Here is an 18,278-nt window from a genome sequence, read left to right as displayed (position 1 = left end):
CACCTGAGCACCCCATTCAGGATTTTCTGATAGAGAGCAAAATTCATGGTTCCAGTATTTCAGATCCTGTGGAAACAAAGCAGCCTCAGACCATCACACTTCAACCACCATGTTTTACTGTTGGTATGATGTTTGTCATGGTGGAATGCAGTGTTAGCTTTACATCAGAAGTAACAGGACGCCTGTTTTCCAAAAAGTTTCACTTTTGAATTGTCTTGAGGGTCATCTAGGGATTTTTGGCAAATGTGAAATAAGCTTTTGTGTTCTTTTTGGTCAGCGGTGGTTTGTGCCAACTCAGGTGGTTTTAAGCTTCAGTTTTCTACAACTGTAATGGTTACAGTGGTGTTCAAAAAAATAGCAGTCCAACACCATTAACTTGATAAATCAAAGTTTTTAGTAGAAATGCTATTTCTACATAGCAAAAAATTTACTTGAAAGTGTATAGAGTATTGAAAACAAAACAAACCCAACAATTAGGACATGCATGCCGTTCATTCTGAGTAATCGAAGCATTGATTGAAAGGGGCTTGTTCAAAATAATAGCAGTGAGGAGTTCAATTGGTGAAGTCATTCATTCTGCAGAAGAACGGGTGTCAATTTTGGCCCTTATTTAAGGTAGGTGGGTGGCAAATGTTGCACAGGTTGGTCATAGCAGATTTCCTTTTGAAATACTGGGTTAAATGGGTTGTTCCAGACATTGTTCTGATGAACAGCGTACTTTGATTAAAAAGTTGATTTTAGAGGGAAAAAACATACAGAGAAGTGCAGCAATGATAGGCTGCTCAGCTAAAATGATCTCAAATGCCTTAAAGTGACAACCAAAACCTGAAAGATGCAGAAGGAAGCATGGAACTACTGTTTGAATGGATCAAAGAATAGCCAGAATGGCAAAGGTTCAGCCAGTGATCACCTCCAGAAAGATCAAGGAACATCTGAAGTTACTAGTGAGTATACAGAAGATGATTAAGTGAAGCCAATTTACCAGCAAGAACTCCTTGCAAAGTCCCATTAAGAAAAAGACATGTCCTGAATGGGTTCAAATTTCTCAAAGAACACATTGACTGGTCCAAAGAGAAATGGCTCAACATTTTGTGGACTGGTGAAAGCAAAATTGTTCTTTTTGGGTCAAGTGGCCATAGACAGTATGTCAGACGACCCTCGAGCACTGAATTCAAGCCAAAATACACTGTGAAGACAGTAAAGCATGGTGGTACAAAACTATGATATGAGGATGTTTTTCATACCATGGTGTTACGTCTATTTATCACATACGAGGGATCATGGATCAGTTTAAATATATCAGAATACTTGAGGAGATCATGTTGCCCTATGTCAAAGAAGAAATGCCCTTAAAATGGGTGTTTTAACATGACAATGACCCAAAACATCTTGGTTACAGTCAGACAAACAAGATTGAGGTAATAGAGTGGCCAGCACAATCCCCTGACTTCAATCCCATAGAGAACTTGTGGGCTGTCGTCTGAAACGTGTTTTTTTTTAGGCAAAACCCAAAATTGCAGAAGAACTGTGGAATGTAGTGTAATCATCCTGGACTGGAATACCTGTTCAGAGGTGCCAGAAGTTGGTTGACTCCATGCAACACAGATCTTGGAAACAATTGTTATGCCACTAAATATTAGTTCAGTAATTTAAAGTAAAGTGAAACCTCAAACATTTTCATTTATAGATACATTTTTTGAGTTTTTAAAGAAAAATGCTGGCACTGCTATTTTTTTGAACAGCCTAATTTTTCTTAACTTTCTGTAAAGGATGAACACAAACTGGCTAAATGTTGTTAATGTTTTGATTTAGAATTAAAAGTGTAGTATTTTCAGTGCATTTGCATTTATGGAAATAAAAGTTATTATAATGATTTTGTGCTTTATTCACTTTTTTAAAATCACTGCTATTTTTTTGAACACTACTGTACATGTAATGAATCAGATAAGCTCAAACTTAACAGTGCAGAAAAACAAGGCAGGTAAAAAATAAATGGGTACTAAGTACTAAAGCAGTCAGATTAACACTTTTATGGAAAAATTGTGATTACTGTCACATTTACTTGAACAGTTAGTTTACACAGTGTACACATCAATAAAGAAATTTAATTAACGCACTTCTTAGACTCTGTCTGAGTATAATTTAGCAACCTGAGCAACGATGTATTCGAGATCCCAGCTCTGGTTCCAGCGTGTGTTTTCACCGCTGTGCTACCTGAGCGGCCCTCTGTCCATTCTTTTAAGACCTCACTCATTAACAAGAGATTTGCACCCTCAAAATTCATGCTTACTGAATGATTTTGTTTTTGGGACCGTCCTGTGTAAAATCTAAAGGCGTGCCATGAGATTAAAATTTTTTTTTACATCTCAAACCAGCCTGACATCAGAAAACATACCAGTCAAACCACACTTATTTAAAGTGAATATTACAGGCAGTTTAAAGCTTAAAATCTGCTACAATAAAATAAAGTACAAGCTGTTTTGGTAAATTGTGTTTACTATCTATGTATAAAGGATTAATGTGAGCTACGCTAAAACCTCTGCTATCTGCTTTAATCCACGACAGGCACAGCACAATAATGCGATGCACAATAATCTGAAGCAGGTTTTAAAAAAGACAAGGCATCAGATGTTACATGTACAGTGATTTTATTTTCCCATATTTGTCCTTGATCATGTCAGGTTTGCTTAGTGACAATGACACAGACAATCAGCCATCAAATGTATTAACATAGTAAATAAAAATGAGAGATGTGCAAATCTTGGGCTTTGAAAAGTTTGAAAAAGTAAAAAGCAGTGGGACAGATAAACCCACAGTGCACAAGATTGTGGCTGATATACTGGAAATCAGCCATTCTTTTAGGACAGGACCATACTCTGGAATTCTGTAGAGGACACAGAGAAACAAATGAGAGTAAATACAGTATACATACAGATATATACAAACCCCATTTCCAAAAAAATCTGTGATCTGCTGAGCTTTTATTTTAATTACATAATTACAAAGAAAAGATTTCCAATGTTTTCACTGACCAGCTTAATTGTGTGGCTGCAATTCATTCAAAAAACTTGGGAGAGAGGCAAGTTTTAACTGTGTTACATAATTTTTCCACTTAATTACCCTTTTTAATTGTTTAGGAACTAAGAATTTAACTGTTACAGTTTTGCAAGTGGATTTTCACCAGAAATGAGGTTTGCATATACCTAACAACTTACATTACATGTAAAGTAAAATAAAACTTCTGGGCTTCACAGCAACAATTAAAAAAAGTTTTTTATCTAATTATTTATCCATCTATTCATCTGAGAACTGTAATGATACCTTAAAATATTGATGAAATAGTGGAATAATTAGTAAATGATTTACCATCTACTCCAATCTTGCCATCACTGTTACCATCTGCACCTGACATGAAGCTCTTAGCTTCCTTCTCTGTCAGAGTTCGTGCCCCTGGGACAAACCGCTGCAAGAAGAACCTGATTTATATTGAAAAAATTGTATGAATCGTTTAGTATGAAACATTTTTGCACACACATATATACTTCATATATATATATATATATACATATATATATATATATATATATATATATATATATATATATATATGACAATTACTGACAGTAGTCCATCTGTTTTGCTACATATCTTTTAAACCTGCTTTCACCCAGTTTTTAAATACCGTGTCCACTCTATTAGACCTAGTTGGTCCACCTTGTAGATGTAAAGTCAGAGACAATCGCTCATCTATTGCTGCTGTTTGAGCTGGTCATCTTTTAGACCTTGATCAGTGGTCATAGGATGATATATTTTTGGTTGGTGGACTATTCTCATTCCAGCAGTGACAGTGAGGTGTTTAAAAACTCCATCAGCATTGCTGTGTCTTATCCACTCATACCAGCACAACACACACTAACACACCACCACCATGTCAGTGTCACTGTAGTGCTGAGAGTGATCCACCACCTAAATCTGTGTTGGTCCTCTGGGGGTCCTGACCATTGAAGAACAGGGTGAAAGCAGGCTTAAAAATGATGCAGAGAAACAGATGGACTACTGTTAGTAATAGTATAACTACAAAGTGCTTCTATACGGTAAGTGGAGCTGATTAAAACCACAAGGAGGTGGTTTTAATGTTATGCCTCATCGATGTATATATTATGCATTTTTTTCAAACCGAGGAGTTTAGAATCTCAGTGCTGGTGTGCTAGAGGAATATCCCGCTGCGCCACCTGCGCGTCTACTATACATTTGTAATAAATACAATATTATGTTTTGTTTACCAGTCTAAGAAAAAAGTTATATCTGATCACCTGAAAATGTCTTTATATAAATCATAATAATAGGCACAAAGACATTCAGCCCCAACTAATCACACACAATCCATTATACATTACATTGATTTGTTAAATAGAATACAGATCATTGATACATTCGGTGTCAGGTAATGTCAAGGCGTTCACAGTGTTTTGCAATTTTAAATGTAAACTATATCCTGTGGTCTCGCCGTCTGCTTTGTACTCAAACAATGAACCTGTGGTCAGAATCAAATTACTACTTTGAATTAAATTTGACCTGTCCTTGCCACAAGGTCTGCAGCCACAATTACATAATACAGATAAACTGTGCAAAATACAATAGCATCTCTGGATTATACATAAACAGGCTTAGTTATTAAGCTTAGGCAAAAACCCTCTACAACACTGAGATGTTTATTCAAGATTCAAGATTCAAGAGTTTTATTGTCATGTGCACAGAAGAACCGGCAGTTACACTGTACAATGAAATTCTTACTTTGTTCGTCCTCCAAACATCAATAAGTATTATAAATAAAAAAAAACAATATTAAACTAACAAAATAAAAACACTTAGTATAAAAAACTTTTTAAAGGATACATAAATTTAAACTATAATGTGCCCCTATACCCAGCTTGTGCTTTTTTTTTTTTATCATTGTATGTATACTTTCAGCTGGCATATACAGCGGGGGCCAAAAGTCTGAGACCTCTAGTGAAAAAGCATTATTTCTCACATTTAATACAATGGTTTTACATTCAAACCATCACCGAGCTTTACGTTACATAAATTGACATTTATTTTTATATTTATAATAAACAAGCTTCTGATCAGACAGTTTTTCTATTAGTCAAGGCAGATCCTTTTAAGTTCCATCAGACCAGATGACGTGTCTGTGATCTGCCATTTACAGGTCTCCACAGATGGACCAATGGGGTTAAAGTCTGGGCTTTTTCTAGGCCACTCAAAGACACTTTGAGACTTGCTTTAAAGCCACTCTGGTGTTGTTTTGCCTGTGTGCTTCAGATCATTGTTGCCCTGACTAAAATTCTTGCCCCAGTTTGCATGTGTCCAGTGCTTGCACATTCTCCCATCTCTGTACAGAACATCAGGAGCACTTTCAGAGTGACCACTGAGTTCTTTCTACTTCCTTGACCAAAACTTTTCATACCCAAATGCCCAATTTGGATAGACAAATGACTCCATAATGAGTTAAGGTTGGGCCAAGCTTATTCCATTTTAAAATTGAGGTCACTGTGTTCCTGGGAACAAAGGAATGTTGTTTCACATATTGTTTGATATATAAGTATGATATTTTAAGACTGTAACTAATTACACTACGCCTGAAATATATTAACAGTAAAATGTGTAGCTGAAAGATCTGTGGGACAGAAATTGCATTAAAAAATCTATAAATTCAGACAGAGTCGCTTACTTGAGCTCAGACTCCTCAATAAAGCCGCTGTCATCATCATCTAAGATGCGAAACACATCTTTGACCTCTTGCGGGCTTTTCTGGCTCAGGCCACAGAGTTGGAAAAACTTCTTGTAACAGAAGGAGTCTGGAGCTGTCAGGAGAAGTGCACAAAGATATGAGATACACATAAAACACACACACACACACACACACACACACACACACACACCACACATTTGTGTAAAGCACATTTCTTTACAGCTCTGACTTTGTTGTAACTGCTAGTCACAAACTTAGTTTTTTAGTCCTGACTTTACAAGCTGGAGTCTGTCAATAAACGGGTCATTCTATAATTTGGGGTACATTTCACATCTCCAAAAAAGTACAAAAAAATTGTTCTCTCTCAATAGAACAATCAGTGGTTCAAATTAATATATTCCTTTAGTGTAACATATCCACTAGTTGCAAAGCTTAAACATAATTATTTTTTATTTTATTTAAAAGGGCAAGTAGATGTAGACTACTAGGTAACTTAGTTGACAGGTAACATAGTTGACAATTTCCCTATTTTGACCCATAACTTCAGTGGTAGACCTTGCCTGGCTGACCACATGTCATTTCTTGAACAGAATAATGTCTAATTTGAACATACATTTGAATTAAAATTATTAAACAAATTGTAACCATAACAATGTATGTAACATAGTTGACGGTCAATTAATATACTCATTGACAATGTTCTATTATAGATAAAATATTTAAAAAAATAAGAGAACATTCACCACAGTTTGTTCAATATGCCCTCCACAGAAAAAATTATATCATGTAATGCTGGTCACATAGTTTTAGAACAAACCAGTTTTGAGTTGCTGAGTGGAGTTCTGTTAGTAACATAGTTGACAGAACTTTTGCGGACAATAATAAATAAATATATTTAAATTATTTAAAAGAGATATTTAAAATATAAAATATTATTTTTCTTTAGTATTTAAACTATTGAAATAAATAAAAAAAAAGATGTTGATGCCCTTAATGATTTTATTCATTATTTTGAAACCAAGGCACCCTCAACTTAAAAAACAGACACAGCAAAAACTGTTCATTTAGGAACATCATGACAAATTTCAAGCTAAATGAAGCATAGGATGCACATCATGTTTTTGTGATATTACAACATGTTTTCCATTAATAGGTAAAATATGACATTTTTAAAGAAAATTGTTAGAATAAATATAATTATTATCACTGGACATGGAATGTACCCCAAATTATAGAATGACTCAAACACATCATCACATTTGCAAGTATGAAAGTCAGTCTATCAGTATTGGATTTGTTATCAGTCGATACGCAAAGCTCTTATAAGAGTGTAGATCCAAAGTTCGTAAAAGTTTTAAGATGATGCGGAGACCTCTGGCTGACGCGTGTTCCCTAATATCTAGTCCACTCGATCCCCAAAAAAAGCAAAAAAGACTGCACTTTTCTTTATATGTTGAATTTTATTTAACTATAAACATATAAAATAACTTAAAAATGCACGTACTTCAGCTACAGCGTCTAATTATTACAACGAATTAATCTAAATTACCAGACACGGTCAGAAAACCGTTTGGCTCCATCCTCAATCATCATAAATCTAACCTGCGCACTAGCACCCAGCATAGCAAATATGACAGTAGTTCTTAAAGTGACAGCTATCACTTAAACATGAGAAAATAACAGAGATTAATATAAACAAATATGGACTTCCAAATTCAGCAATAACAAAATTATTCCAATACAAACAATATCCACATATGAATATAACCTAAACATAAAAAAGTTAAATTATTAAATTATCTAGGGGCATTTTGGCACCTACAAAGAGTATTTATCACAATCATTTTGACTTATGACAATTATACTGTTAAATGACTTGAATTTCTAACAACCAATCCCAGCTTCCGTCTTGTTCTTTCCCACTGTGTGTTTAAGTGTCAGCATACCTTCACAGTCCTTGATAGCATTTTCAATGGCTCCAGCAGAAAGGATGTCAGTGAGTAACATATTAATCCTGTAAAAAAAACACAATATTTCATAATATCCAGGAATTAAAACCTTGTATACACTAAAACTGTAAATAAAATATAAAGTGAAAGAATGGCATGTAACCTTAAACTAATTTCAACATTTAGTAGTGGATCATTTCTGAAGCATTAGAAAGATTAATGAATCCAATTTAAATGCAAACTCGTTTCTTTTTTTCATAAATCTTCTCACACTGACAAGCCTACACAATAACTCAAAGATCTTTCTCCAAAATAAATGATTGTTATTTTAAACCTTAGTTTTAGTGTAAGTGTTTTAGAATCTTGTGTATGTGTGATAGATGCTCACCGTCTGCAGTTTTTCCTCCTCCGGTCCAAAGTGCTGCTCTTTTCACTGAGTGTTTCTGTTCAGAGTGAATTTACATATATATAAGCTGATGATACAGACAGTGTACCAGTATAAAGTTACATGTGTGGATCAGATTCTAACCTCCAGTCTCTTCTTACACACCTGATTAAACTTTAGTGGGTATATTTGCCTAAATCGTGCCTGTGCTGCAGAGTAATGCCCTACATACACCAGCACCCGGCTCACTGCTGCATGACCACTTTCACTCTCTTGAATTCACTACGACTCATTCAAATATTTAGTTCACTCATACACACGCCTGTATCCCAGACTCAGTCAGTCACTTAAGTAAATACAGAAACTCTTAAGAGTAAAACCTGAAAATGTTTTTAGCATCTTTACACTGGATGTCCTTGTTTGTTTGTTTATTAGGATTTTAACGTCATGTTTCACACTTTGGTTACATTCATGACAGACACGGTAGTTACTCATTACACAAGATTCATCAGATCACAAGGTTATATCAAACACAGTCATGGACAATTTGAGTGTCTCCAGTTCACCTCACTTGCATGTCTTTGGACTGTGGGAGGAAACCGGAGCACCCGAAGGAAACCCACGTGGACACGGGGAGAACATGCAAACTCCACACAGAAGTTTCATCCAAGCTTGGATCTGACATTGATAAAAACTTTTCAGTAGCTTGGCTTTTTCACTATCCCCACCAACATAGTCATGTCTGTGTACATGCCCAACCGCCCAATAGCATCTCAGTGGTAGTGGGCTAGCGTAATTTGTCACAGCGCCACCCAAGCACTAGGCAAAATCTAATATTGTGCACATTACATTTAAAATCAGACAGTGGTTCTTTTAGTTCACAACAGAGATTTGTTTACAAATAAATAGGGAAGTAAAAACTTTATAAGGCCAAATACAAGAGTGAACACCCGTATTAATTACTGAGTTTGGGTGCTTTAGTCACATTAATTGCTAACAGGTGTTTAACATACAACAAAATAATTCCCATGCTTTCAACTTCTAAGACCCTTTACTGGTCAAAAATGACAGAACAGTAGACCCTTGAGTTACGAATGGTTTACCATACGAACATTTTGGGTTACGAACGATCTTTTTCAACTAAACGTACAAACAAATTTCGGATTACGAATCGAAATTCGCAAAACACGTGACGTCACGAACAAGTTGACTCCGACCGTCTCTCTCTCTCTCTCTCTATATATATATACAGTGAGCAAACATTCGGACAGCGGACGGTGTTTTTCCGGTGTTGTCTTTATATTTTGTAAAATTCAATATTAAAATGTCCCCAAAGAGGGTGCAGAGAAAGCGTAGTGATGAGAAATGAAAAAATCTATTACATTTGTTGTTGTATAATTGCTCCTGCCAGTAGCTGTCACTGTGTATCAGACAGAGGGGACATTGAGTAAGAGAGAAGAAAGAATTCGGCTCAGTAAAGTATTCTTTCTTTCATGCAATTACACCAACAAAATACAATACTATTGAAATAAAGAAGGAAATAATAGAGAAATATGAGAGTTATTGTTGTTTCTGGTAGATACATTTTATAAAAAAAGCACACGTAATGTGATGTGTGTGTTTTTATGTAAAGTACAGTACTACTGTGTATTGTTGTTTATTATTGTTTATTACAGGAATGTCTATTCTATAATTTAAGATTTAAGGGAAAATATACTTGTATTAATAACAAAAAAGACCATTTAAGACATTAGAAAGGTTAGGTAAGGGGGTTTGGGGGGTCTGGCACGGATTAATTCTATTTACATTATTTCTTATGGGAAAAATAGATTTAACTAACAAACATTTTGACTTAAGAACAGCCCTTTGGAACCAATTAAATTCGTAAGTCAAGGGTCTACTGTACTCCAGTGCACAGAGCGAGATCCATCAAGAGATAGTTTTATAAGCCCTGACCTTAACCCCACTGAACCTGTGGAATGAATTGAAATGTTGATTGCAAGCCAGGCCTTCTCATCCAACATGAGTGCCTGAAGCGTGGGTTTTTAATGCTGACGTCATTAGCCCATGAAAGTTTTACAGTACTGGAAACATAATCTGGCCTGTGTAAATTTATGCTAGTCAGCTAATGGCACAATAAATGAATAAAAATATGTTGCTTTTTAATGCTTTATGTGCCCACCTAAAACAATGACTATAATATCCTAACAAAACCAACATGTAACTTATAATGCTTAAAAGAATGTGTATTTACTTCGTTTACTGATTGCAGTTTTACTTATTAATACATTTTTGCACTGATACACATTTGTTGTTTTTAGATTCTTTCAAGGGCGGCACTCTGGCTCAGTGGGTAGCACTGTCCCTCACAGCAAGAAGGTCCTGGGTTTGATTCCCAGGTGGAGCGGTCCAGGTCTTTCTGTGTGGAGTTTGCATGTTCTCCGCATGTCGGTGTGGGTTTCCTCCCACAGTCCAAACACATGTAGATAAGGTGAATTAGAGATACATGACTGTGTTTGATGTTGAACTTGTTAACTGATGAACCTTGTGTAGCGAATAACTTCCTGTCCTGCCATGAATGTAACCAAAGTGTGTTAAACATGACGTTAAAATCCTAATAAATAAATAAATAGATTCCCTCACATTGTACCTTAATTACAGTAACTGCTATTAAGTATTCATTTCAAGTTGCTTAAGATCTGTTTTATGTATCAAAATAGATCCAGTTAGATCCAACGTACTTATTACTTTGTACGTACAACGAACTAATTTACTGTAACAATATATGATATGACTTGATTTGCTTTAAATAGAAGCATCTGTTTGTGACAATTTGTCCCTTGATTTAAATATTCCTTTGTTTGTCACAGTTGGTGTTGACTGGGGTATTTTGACGCTTGTTTGGTTGTAAAAATAAATAAGAAAAAATAAATCCAAGAGAGATCTAAAAATGAGGTTTTGTTTATTATAATAAACAGCTCCTTTAGCCAAAAATAAAGACAAACTGGGAATTAGAAACAATAAAGTGCAAAGAAGCAGCAGCAAATTAAACAGTCAGCCAAGTCAAAGCCAAGGTCAAAAAAGCTGTGCGCTCCCAGTCAGCCACACCTCCGCCCCGTCTCCTTCCTATTTAACAGGCCTTTGAATCTATAGAGGGCACATACTTACAAATAAAAAATAAAAGGCAAAAATTATTATAAAGAATTAATCAAATAAAGAAATGGCTCCTATATAACCGGCCCCTAATTGTATTTGATTAACAAAACAATTACTAAATTATATACAAAATAGGAGCCTTAAATTCATTATTATACATAATGAAGTTACTAATTAACACCCCCTTTTATTTTATTTTATTTTTTTTTTTTTTATAGAAAATGTACAACCTTTAAGATAAGGAAAATGTACAACCTTTGTCCTGGTTTCTGTCTTAAGGCTCATCCTCATCACCCTCCAACATCAGACAAAGTTTGGTTATTGGCCTCTCAATTATGCTGGTTTGGGTCTTAACCTTCACTGTTCGTACCAGTCCTCTTTTGTCAGGGTAGACTTCAATTATTCTTCCCAGTATCCAGGAACCTCTTGGTGAAGTTGGATCCACCACCAAAACGATGTCATCACACTGGAAGTTTCTTCTTTTAACGTTCCACTTTTGACGCTTTTGGAGCAGCGGCAGGTATTCTAAGGTCCAGCGTTTCCAAAAAAGGTTGGCCAGATATTGTACCTGCTTCCAGCGACGTTTGGTGTACAGGTCACCTTTGTTGAATACACCTGGAGGGAGAACTGGCCTAGCTTTAAGGAGCAGAAGATCATTAGGTGTTAGTGGTTGCAAATCTTGTGAGTCGTTTGTGACTATGGTTAGAGGGCGACTATTCAAAATAGCTTCCACCTCACACAAGACTGTTTGTAGTCCCTCTTCATCTAAATTCTGCTGCTTGAGCACAGAACGCAGTACTTGTCTTACAGACCTTATCAGCCTTTCCCATATGCCTCCATGATGGGATGCGCCTGGTGGGTTAAATGTCCACTCTATGCCCCGGTTCCTGAGTGTGTTTTGTATCTTATCTGAATCCATTGCAGAAAAGGCCTTTTGCAGTTCACCTTTGGCACCAACAAAGTTGGTTCCGTTGTCTGAGCGGATATATTTTACTTGCCCTCTTCTGCAAATGAAACGTCTTATGGCATTAATGCAAGAGCTGGTGTCCAAAGAGCCAGCTATCTCGATGTGAATGGCTCTGCTTGTCCTGCAGGTGAATAATACGCCATACCTTTTCACCAGTGCTCTTCCCCTCCTAACTTCAAAAGGACCAAAGTAGTCGACCCCGGTGTTTGTAAATGGAGGCAGGTCAGGCTGGAGTCTTTCCTTAGGCAAGTCTGACATCATTTGCTCTCCAGCTCTGGCCCTGTATCGCTTGCAAACGACACATTTGGACAATATTTTTCTTGCTGTTGAATTTGCATTGACGATCCAATAATTTCTTCTAAGTTCAGACAGCATATGTCCTCTTCCCCCATGCCCTGTTGTTCTATGTACGTGCCATAAAATAAGTGTGGCTAGATGTGAATTTTTTGGGATTATGGCCGGAAATTTTCTTTCTTCCCCAATTGTCATTTTATTTAGTCGGCCACCTACTCTCATTATGCCATCTTTTAGGGTTGGGTCAAGTCTGTTCAGTGTGCTTTCCCTTTTCACTTTTGGTGTTTTTGTTGCAAGCATTTTTATTTCATTTGAAAAGAACTGTGATTGGACAAAGCGAACAATGGCACATTCAGCTGCTTTTAAATCTTCCACAGTTACTCGTTGACCACCTAGTTTGTGATCGGGTCCTTTGGTCATTCTCCTTGTGGTCATTTTACTCCGTTTTCTTATTTGAACCAATTTTTGTAAAGTTTCTTTTAGTTTTAGGAACCAAGAAACAGCAACTCTTAGTTTTGTCCAGTCAGAGAAGTGTGTGATTAGTCTATGTGTTGCATTTTCTTCCTTTGTGCAGACTGTTGTACTCACTGTGTATGTTCTTTTTACCTCAGGGTCATCAGGTGCCAGTGAAGAGGTCGGCTTAATGGTGGCTGGCCATTTCTGGTCATTCTCCCACAGAATTTCTGGTCCATAAAGCCATCTTTTGTTGTTCAAGAACTTGTTTGCAGTTTGACCCCTAGTCGCGTCATCGGCAGGATTGGATTTGGAGTCTATGTAATTCCACTGGGAGGGTTCACTTGCATCTCTAATTGCTGCAACTCTGTTGGCAACAAATGTTTTATATCTAGAGTGTTCATTTGATATATATTTGATCACAGACTGGCTGTCCGTCCAGAACACAGAACGGTCCAGATGCATCTGTAAGCTTGATGTGAGTAGCTTATCCATCTTTGTAGCCAGCATGGCAGCAGCGAGTTCCATTCTTGGAATGGTCATTCTTTTCAGTGGTGCGACGCGTCCCTTTCCCATTACCAGGGCGACATGGATGTTGTTCTCACCATTTACAAGTCTCAAATAGGAAGCCGTTCCATATCCTTGGTCACTTGCGTCTGCAAAATGGTGTAGCTGTGCGTGCATTACTGACCCAAATCCTGTCACTTTGAGGCAGCGTTGCACCTTGAATTTTGAAATGTGAGAAAAGCCAGCTGACCATTTTGACCATTGGTCATGAATGCAATAGGGTACCTCGTTGTCCCAGCCTAGGTTCATCTTGCACAGCTGCTGCAACAAGAGTTTTGCTGTTAGTGTAAAGGGGGTTAGGAAACCAAGGGGGTCATAGATTGAACAAACCATTGATAACATCCCTCTTCTTGTGAGTGGTTGTTGTTTTGGCTGCACGTTGAAAGTGAAGTTGTCACTCTCAATGTACCATTGAAGACCTAAGGCTCTTTCAGTTGGGAGTTTGTCCTTGTCAAGATTGAGCTCCTTCATTTTCTGGACTCTGTCTTCCACAGGAATAGAAGCCAGCACCTCTCTGCTGTTTGTGGCCCATTTTGAGAGATGGAACCCTCCTCTCTGACAGAGTGCAGTGACGTCGGTAATGAGCTGCTTTGCTGTCTCTACTGTAGACACAGATTTCAACAGATCATCGACATAGAAATTATGCAGAACAGTATCTATTACCTCTGGACTGTAGTGCTCTCTGTTATCCTTAGTTGTTTTCCTAAGTGCATAGTTTGCACAGCTGGGGGATGATGTTGCCCCAAAGAGATGAACAGTCATCCTGTGTTCCACGGGAGGCAGTGATACGTCCCCTCCTGGCCACCACAGAAACCTCAGGAAGTCAGTGTCACTGTCTTGAACCTTCACTTGGTGGAACATGCCGGTGATATCAGCCATCATTCCTACTGGCTCCTGGCGGAATCTGTTGAGTACATCTATAAGGCTGTTGGTTAAGTCGGGTCCTTTAAGCAATTCTGCATTCAATGCCTTTCCACAGAAAGATGCTCCACAATCGAAAACCACTCTTAATTTTCTTTTCTTTGGGTGATAAACCCCATGGTGGGGCAGGTACCACACTTGTCCATCCATTCTTATCAGCTGCCCCTCTGGCACTGTTTCAGCATATCCTTTGATGATCATGCCAGTCATGAAAGTGACGTATTCTTCTTTGAATTCTTTGTTCCTATTGAATTTCTTTTTCAGGCTTTGTAGACGTTGCTCTGCTATGCAGCGGTTATTGGGGAGTCCAGAATCATCATTCTTGAATGGTAACTTTAAACTGTAGTGTCCATCTACAATTTTTACAGATTCATCAGCTATCTTCAGAAAACGCCTGTCCTCAATGGACATTTCCTTTATTTCTTCACAAGCCTTTTCACTGAAATCAGTATTATATTGAGCGATTAACATCTCATGCAGATTATGTACTGAGATTCTATTGACTCTGAGAGAATGGATTTTACTTTGAGTTCCTGCTCTCAATGGACCATTAACTACCCATCCTAGCAATGTTCTTACAGCATATGGGCCTTCTCCTTGACTATTTATAATTTGCCAAGGCTCAATTGCCTTGGGAGCATTTGTTCCTATGAGCAGGCCTATGTCTGCATCGATGGTGGAGATTTTGACATCCTTAAGATAAGGCCACTTTGACAAATCCTTTTCTTTAGGGATGTTTTTCTTTGTCACTGGAATTCTAGCTTGGGTGTACACCTCTGGCAGGGCTATGAACACATCGTCATGCAGTCCACTCACCTCCAACCCAGTGATGACATCAGTGGATACAGTTCTCTCCTGGCCCAGTGTGTGTAGTAGGATGTTTGTTTTCTTTCCTTGTAAATTTAGTTGGTGCATTAATTTATCTGTACAGAATGTGGCAGAACTGCCAGGGTCAAGAAAAGCATAAGTTAGTATTGTTTTGTTGCCTTTGTTTGATTTTACCTGTACAGGTACAATGGACATGACGCACTGTTCATTACCGGCCCCAATACGCCCACATGCAGTAAAGGAGGCTGGCTTGATGTTCCCCACTTTTGTCATTTCAGTTGCATCTTGACTTCCTGTTCCTTTGTTCTGCTCCACTCTACCTATGTGCAGTGCTGTGGGGTGCAACTTCATACAAACAGTGCATGACTGGCGCTGGATACAGTCTTTGCTCATGTGACCTGAAATAAGACATGCAAAACAAATGCCTCTTTCTTTCAAAAATGAGATTTTCTCAGTGTGCCGTTTCTTTTTAAACCATAAACAGGTGCCCAGTACATGTTCTCCTGAGCAGAACAGGCAGAAGGTTTTACCTTTGAAAACTGGGGCACTGTTCCGTTGCTTTTGAGAGAAAAGGTTAACATCAACAGTTGCAGCATTAGTGAATTTAGGTTTTGACACAGATCTTGAATGTGTGGGCTTTGTGCTGTGACCACTAGGTGAAGGATTTTGAATATCACCAAAGACAGGGTCTGTGAGGATTTTCACTTGCCTTTCAATAAACTCAACCAAGTTTTTGAATGTGGCTCTTTGTTTGGTTAATTCCTGGAGATTGCATGCTTCAACTCGCCATCTCTCTCTTAACTTGTAAGGCAATTTGCTGATCAGCAGTTTAAGATTAGAGGAAAGGTCCAATTCATCCATATAAGCAATTTCCTCCATGGCGTTCAGGCAACCTCTGAGGTATAGAGCATATGATTTCAGAGTTTGGGAATCTTCAGCTTTAATGAGAGTCCATGCCAAAGCTTTACTAATGTATGCACTTGAGATTTGATATTCGTTTCCATAGTGCTCTTGGAGCAATTCTTTAGCCTTTGCAAAGCCTCTGGCTGGTTCTAAAAAGAGACATGTTCTAACCAGCTCTTTGGACTGTCCTGATGTATATTGCTCCAGATAATACAGTTTATCTTTTGCATGTTCGATTCTGCTTTCTATGACGTGTTCAAATGAATTGATGAATGACCTGTACTCAATTGGATCATTATTAAATACCTTTATCTCTTTTCGTGGTAGAGATGACTTATCCTGCTGTCTTACCAGCGAGGCTGTGATGTCATTTTGCCTGTGCAGAATATCATAGAGTCGAACATCATCTTGTGCGCGATCTGTGTGCGATCCGTCTGGATGGACCAAAAGTGCCTCGCTTTGAGGCTGCTGATGGTAAAGCTGTGATGGGCCTTGGGCCTGTTGGGCCGAATGTGAGGGCGGCATATAACGAGATGACACTCGTGGCTGCATAGGCTCATAGGTCTGGCTACTAATGGGCCGCGGATGAGGGAAAGTTTGCACTGGTTGTGTTGATGACATGTGTCGTGATTGATCTGGCCAGATTGGGGACTGCAAAGTTGGAAGAAAATGCGGCTGCTCTTTTCGGGCATGTAGGTGCAGAGGAAGAGGGTGGAGGGCATGAGCTTTAGGTCTAACACTAACATCTTGAATACCTTTGACATGTTCATGTACATTTTCCAATTTTAATTTATTAGTTTCCTTTACAATGGATTCCTTTGACTCCTGTAATGTAATTTTAGTGTTTTCTCTATGTGCTCATTCATTCCTTCTGGTGCTGAGACTTTACTCCTATTTTCTGTTAATACGGTAACCTTTGCATTGGCTGCATCTAATTCGCTGGTGAGGGTTAATATTTCCTTTTGTTTCCTCAGTTTTTCCTGTTTTTTAGCCAGTTCTTCCTCTTCGCACTCAATCGCATGTTTTTCTTTTAGTGCCGCTAATTTGACCTCCAGCGCAGCTTTCTCCGCCGCTGCGCGTCTCAAAGTTGAGGAGGTTTGCGAAACCTTTGAGCCCACATCAACTGCCTTCTCAGAAGCACTATCACTCGGGCTAATATCATCATCCTCATGTTCATCCAACCACTGGTCCACTTCATTCACAAATGCTTGATTAGCATCTCTTTTTGGTGCATACCACATCTCTTGATCCGTTTTTTGTTCACCCCCTTTCAATAAGCGCTGATATTCTCCATGAATAATGTCGAATTCTTCCAATAACTCTCTGTATTTCAACATACTTTCCTTAACTTCATTCAAATTTAATTCATCCTTCATTAGTTCCTTAATTATATTCATTCTTCGCGTAAGCTGTCCAAGTTTGGTTCTTCGACTACTACGTAAAGCATTTTCGCCGACATTGTCCATCTCATTTTCCAAATCAGTCCGCACAGCTGCATCCCCAGCACCCTCTGTATCAGACATTTTGTCGAAAAATCAAAGAAAAAATATCTTCAGAGTATATGTATTTGTTCCCAAAAATACGGCTTTTACTTTAAGAATTCATTGAAGAGATAAAAAAATCACTGCTTCTTAAGTGCGCATAACATTAATAAGCGGCGCTTTATCAATTCCTCAAAGGTTATTCTTACAAACTTAATATCAGTCAAGTTTAATTCAAAATCAGTCCAAAATTCAAATAAAATTCTCTTCTAACGAATTCTGTTGAATTATAATGAAGTTATCCTTTGTTCCAGTGTTTAAACAATTTTAAAGTAGAAGCGGCCTACCGCAATTTCGGCGTTTCCTTTGCATGCAGCGGCCTCCTTTCCTTTGTTCTTCTGCGGCCTGTTCCCGGTGAGTTTGCGAAACGTAATTCCGTGGAATCCAAAGTCCAAAAGGCAAGCTTTTTTGACTAATATTGTGACAATTTGTCCCTTGATTTAAATATTCCTTTGTTTGTCACAGTTGGTGTTGACTGGGGTATTTTGACGCTTGTTTGGTTGTAAAAATAAATAAGAAAAAATAAATCCAAGAGAGATCTAAAAATGAGGTTTTGTTTATT

General features: G+C 37.8%; 1 protein-coding gene across 1 annotated transcript; it reads right to left on the bottom strand.

Moving 5' to 3' along the window:
* Window positions 1-2,691: 2,691 nt before the first annotated feature.
* Window positions 2,692-7,759, bottom strand: pvalb9 (parvalbumin 9). Its single transcript, XM_063003827.1, has 4 exons — window positions 7,699-7,759; window positions 5,732-5,864; window positions 3,367-3,476; window positions 2,692-2,884 (listed from the first exon to the last, which is right to left on the bottom strand). Exons 1-4 carry the CDS (start codon window positions 7,757-7,759, stop codon window positions 2,859-2,861), a joined length of 330 nt encoding a protein of 109 aa, XP_062859897.1. The 3' UTR covers window positions 2,692-2,858.
* Window positions 7,760-18,278: the final 10,519 nt, after the last annotated feature.

The sequence above is a fragment of the Trichomycterus rosablanca genome, chromosome 10, assembly GCF_030014385.1.
Source record: "Trichomycterus rosablanca isolate fTriRos1 chromosome 10, fTriRos1.hap1, whole genome shotgun sequence".
NCBI classification, from domain to species: Eukaryota; Metazoa; Chordata; class Actinopteri; order Siluriformes; family Trichomycteridae; genus Trichomycterus; species Trichomycterus rosablanca.
Note: the sequence above shows the minus strand (reverse complement) of the source record. Positions and strands in the feature narration are given on the sequence as shown.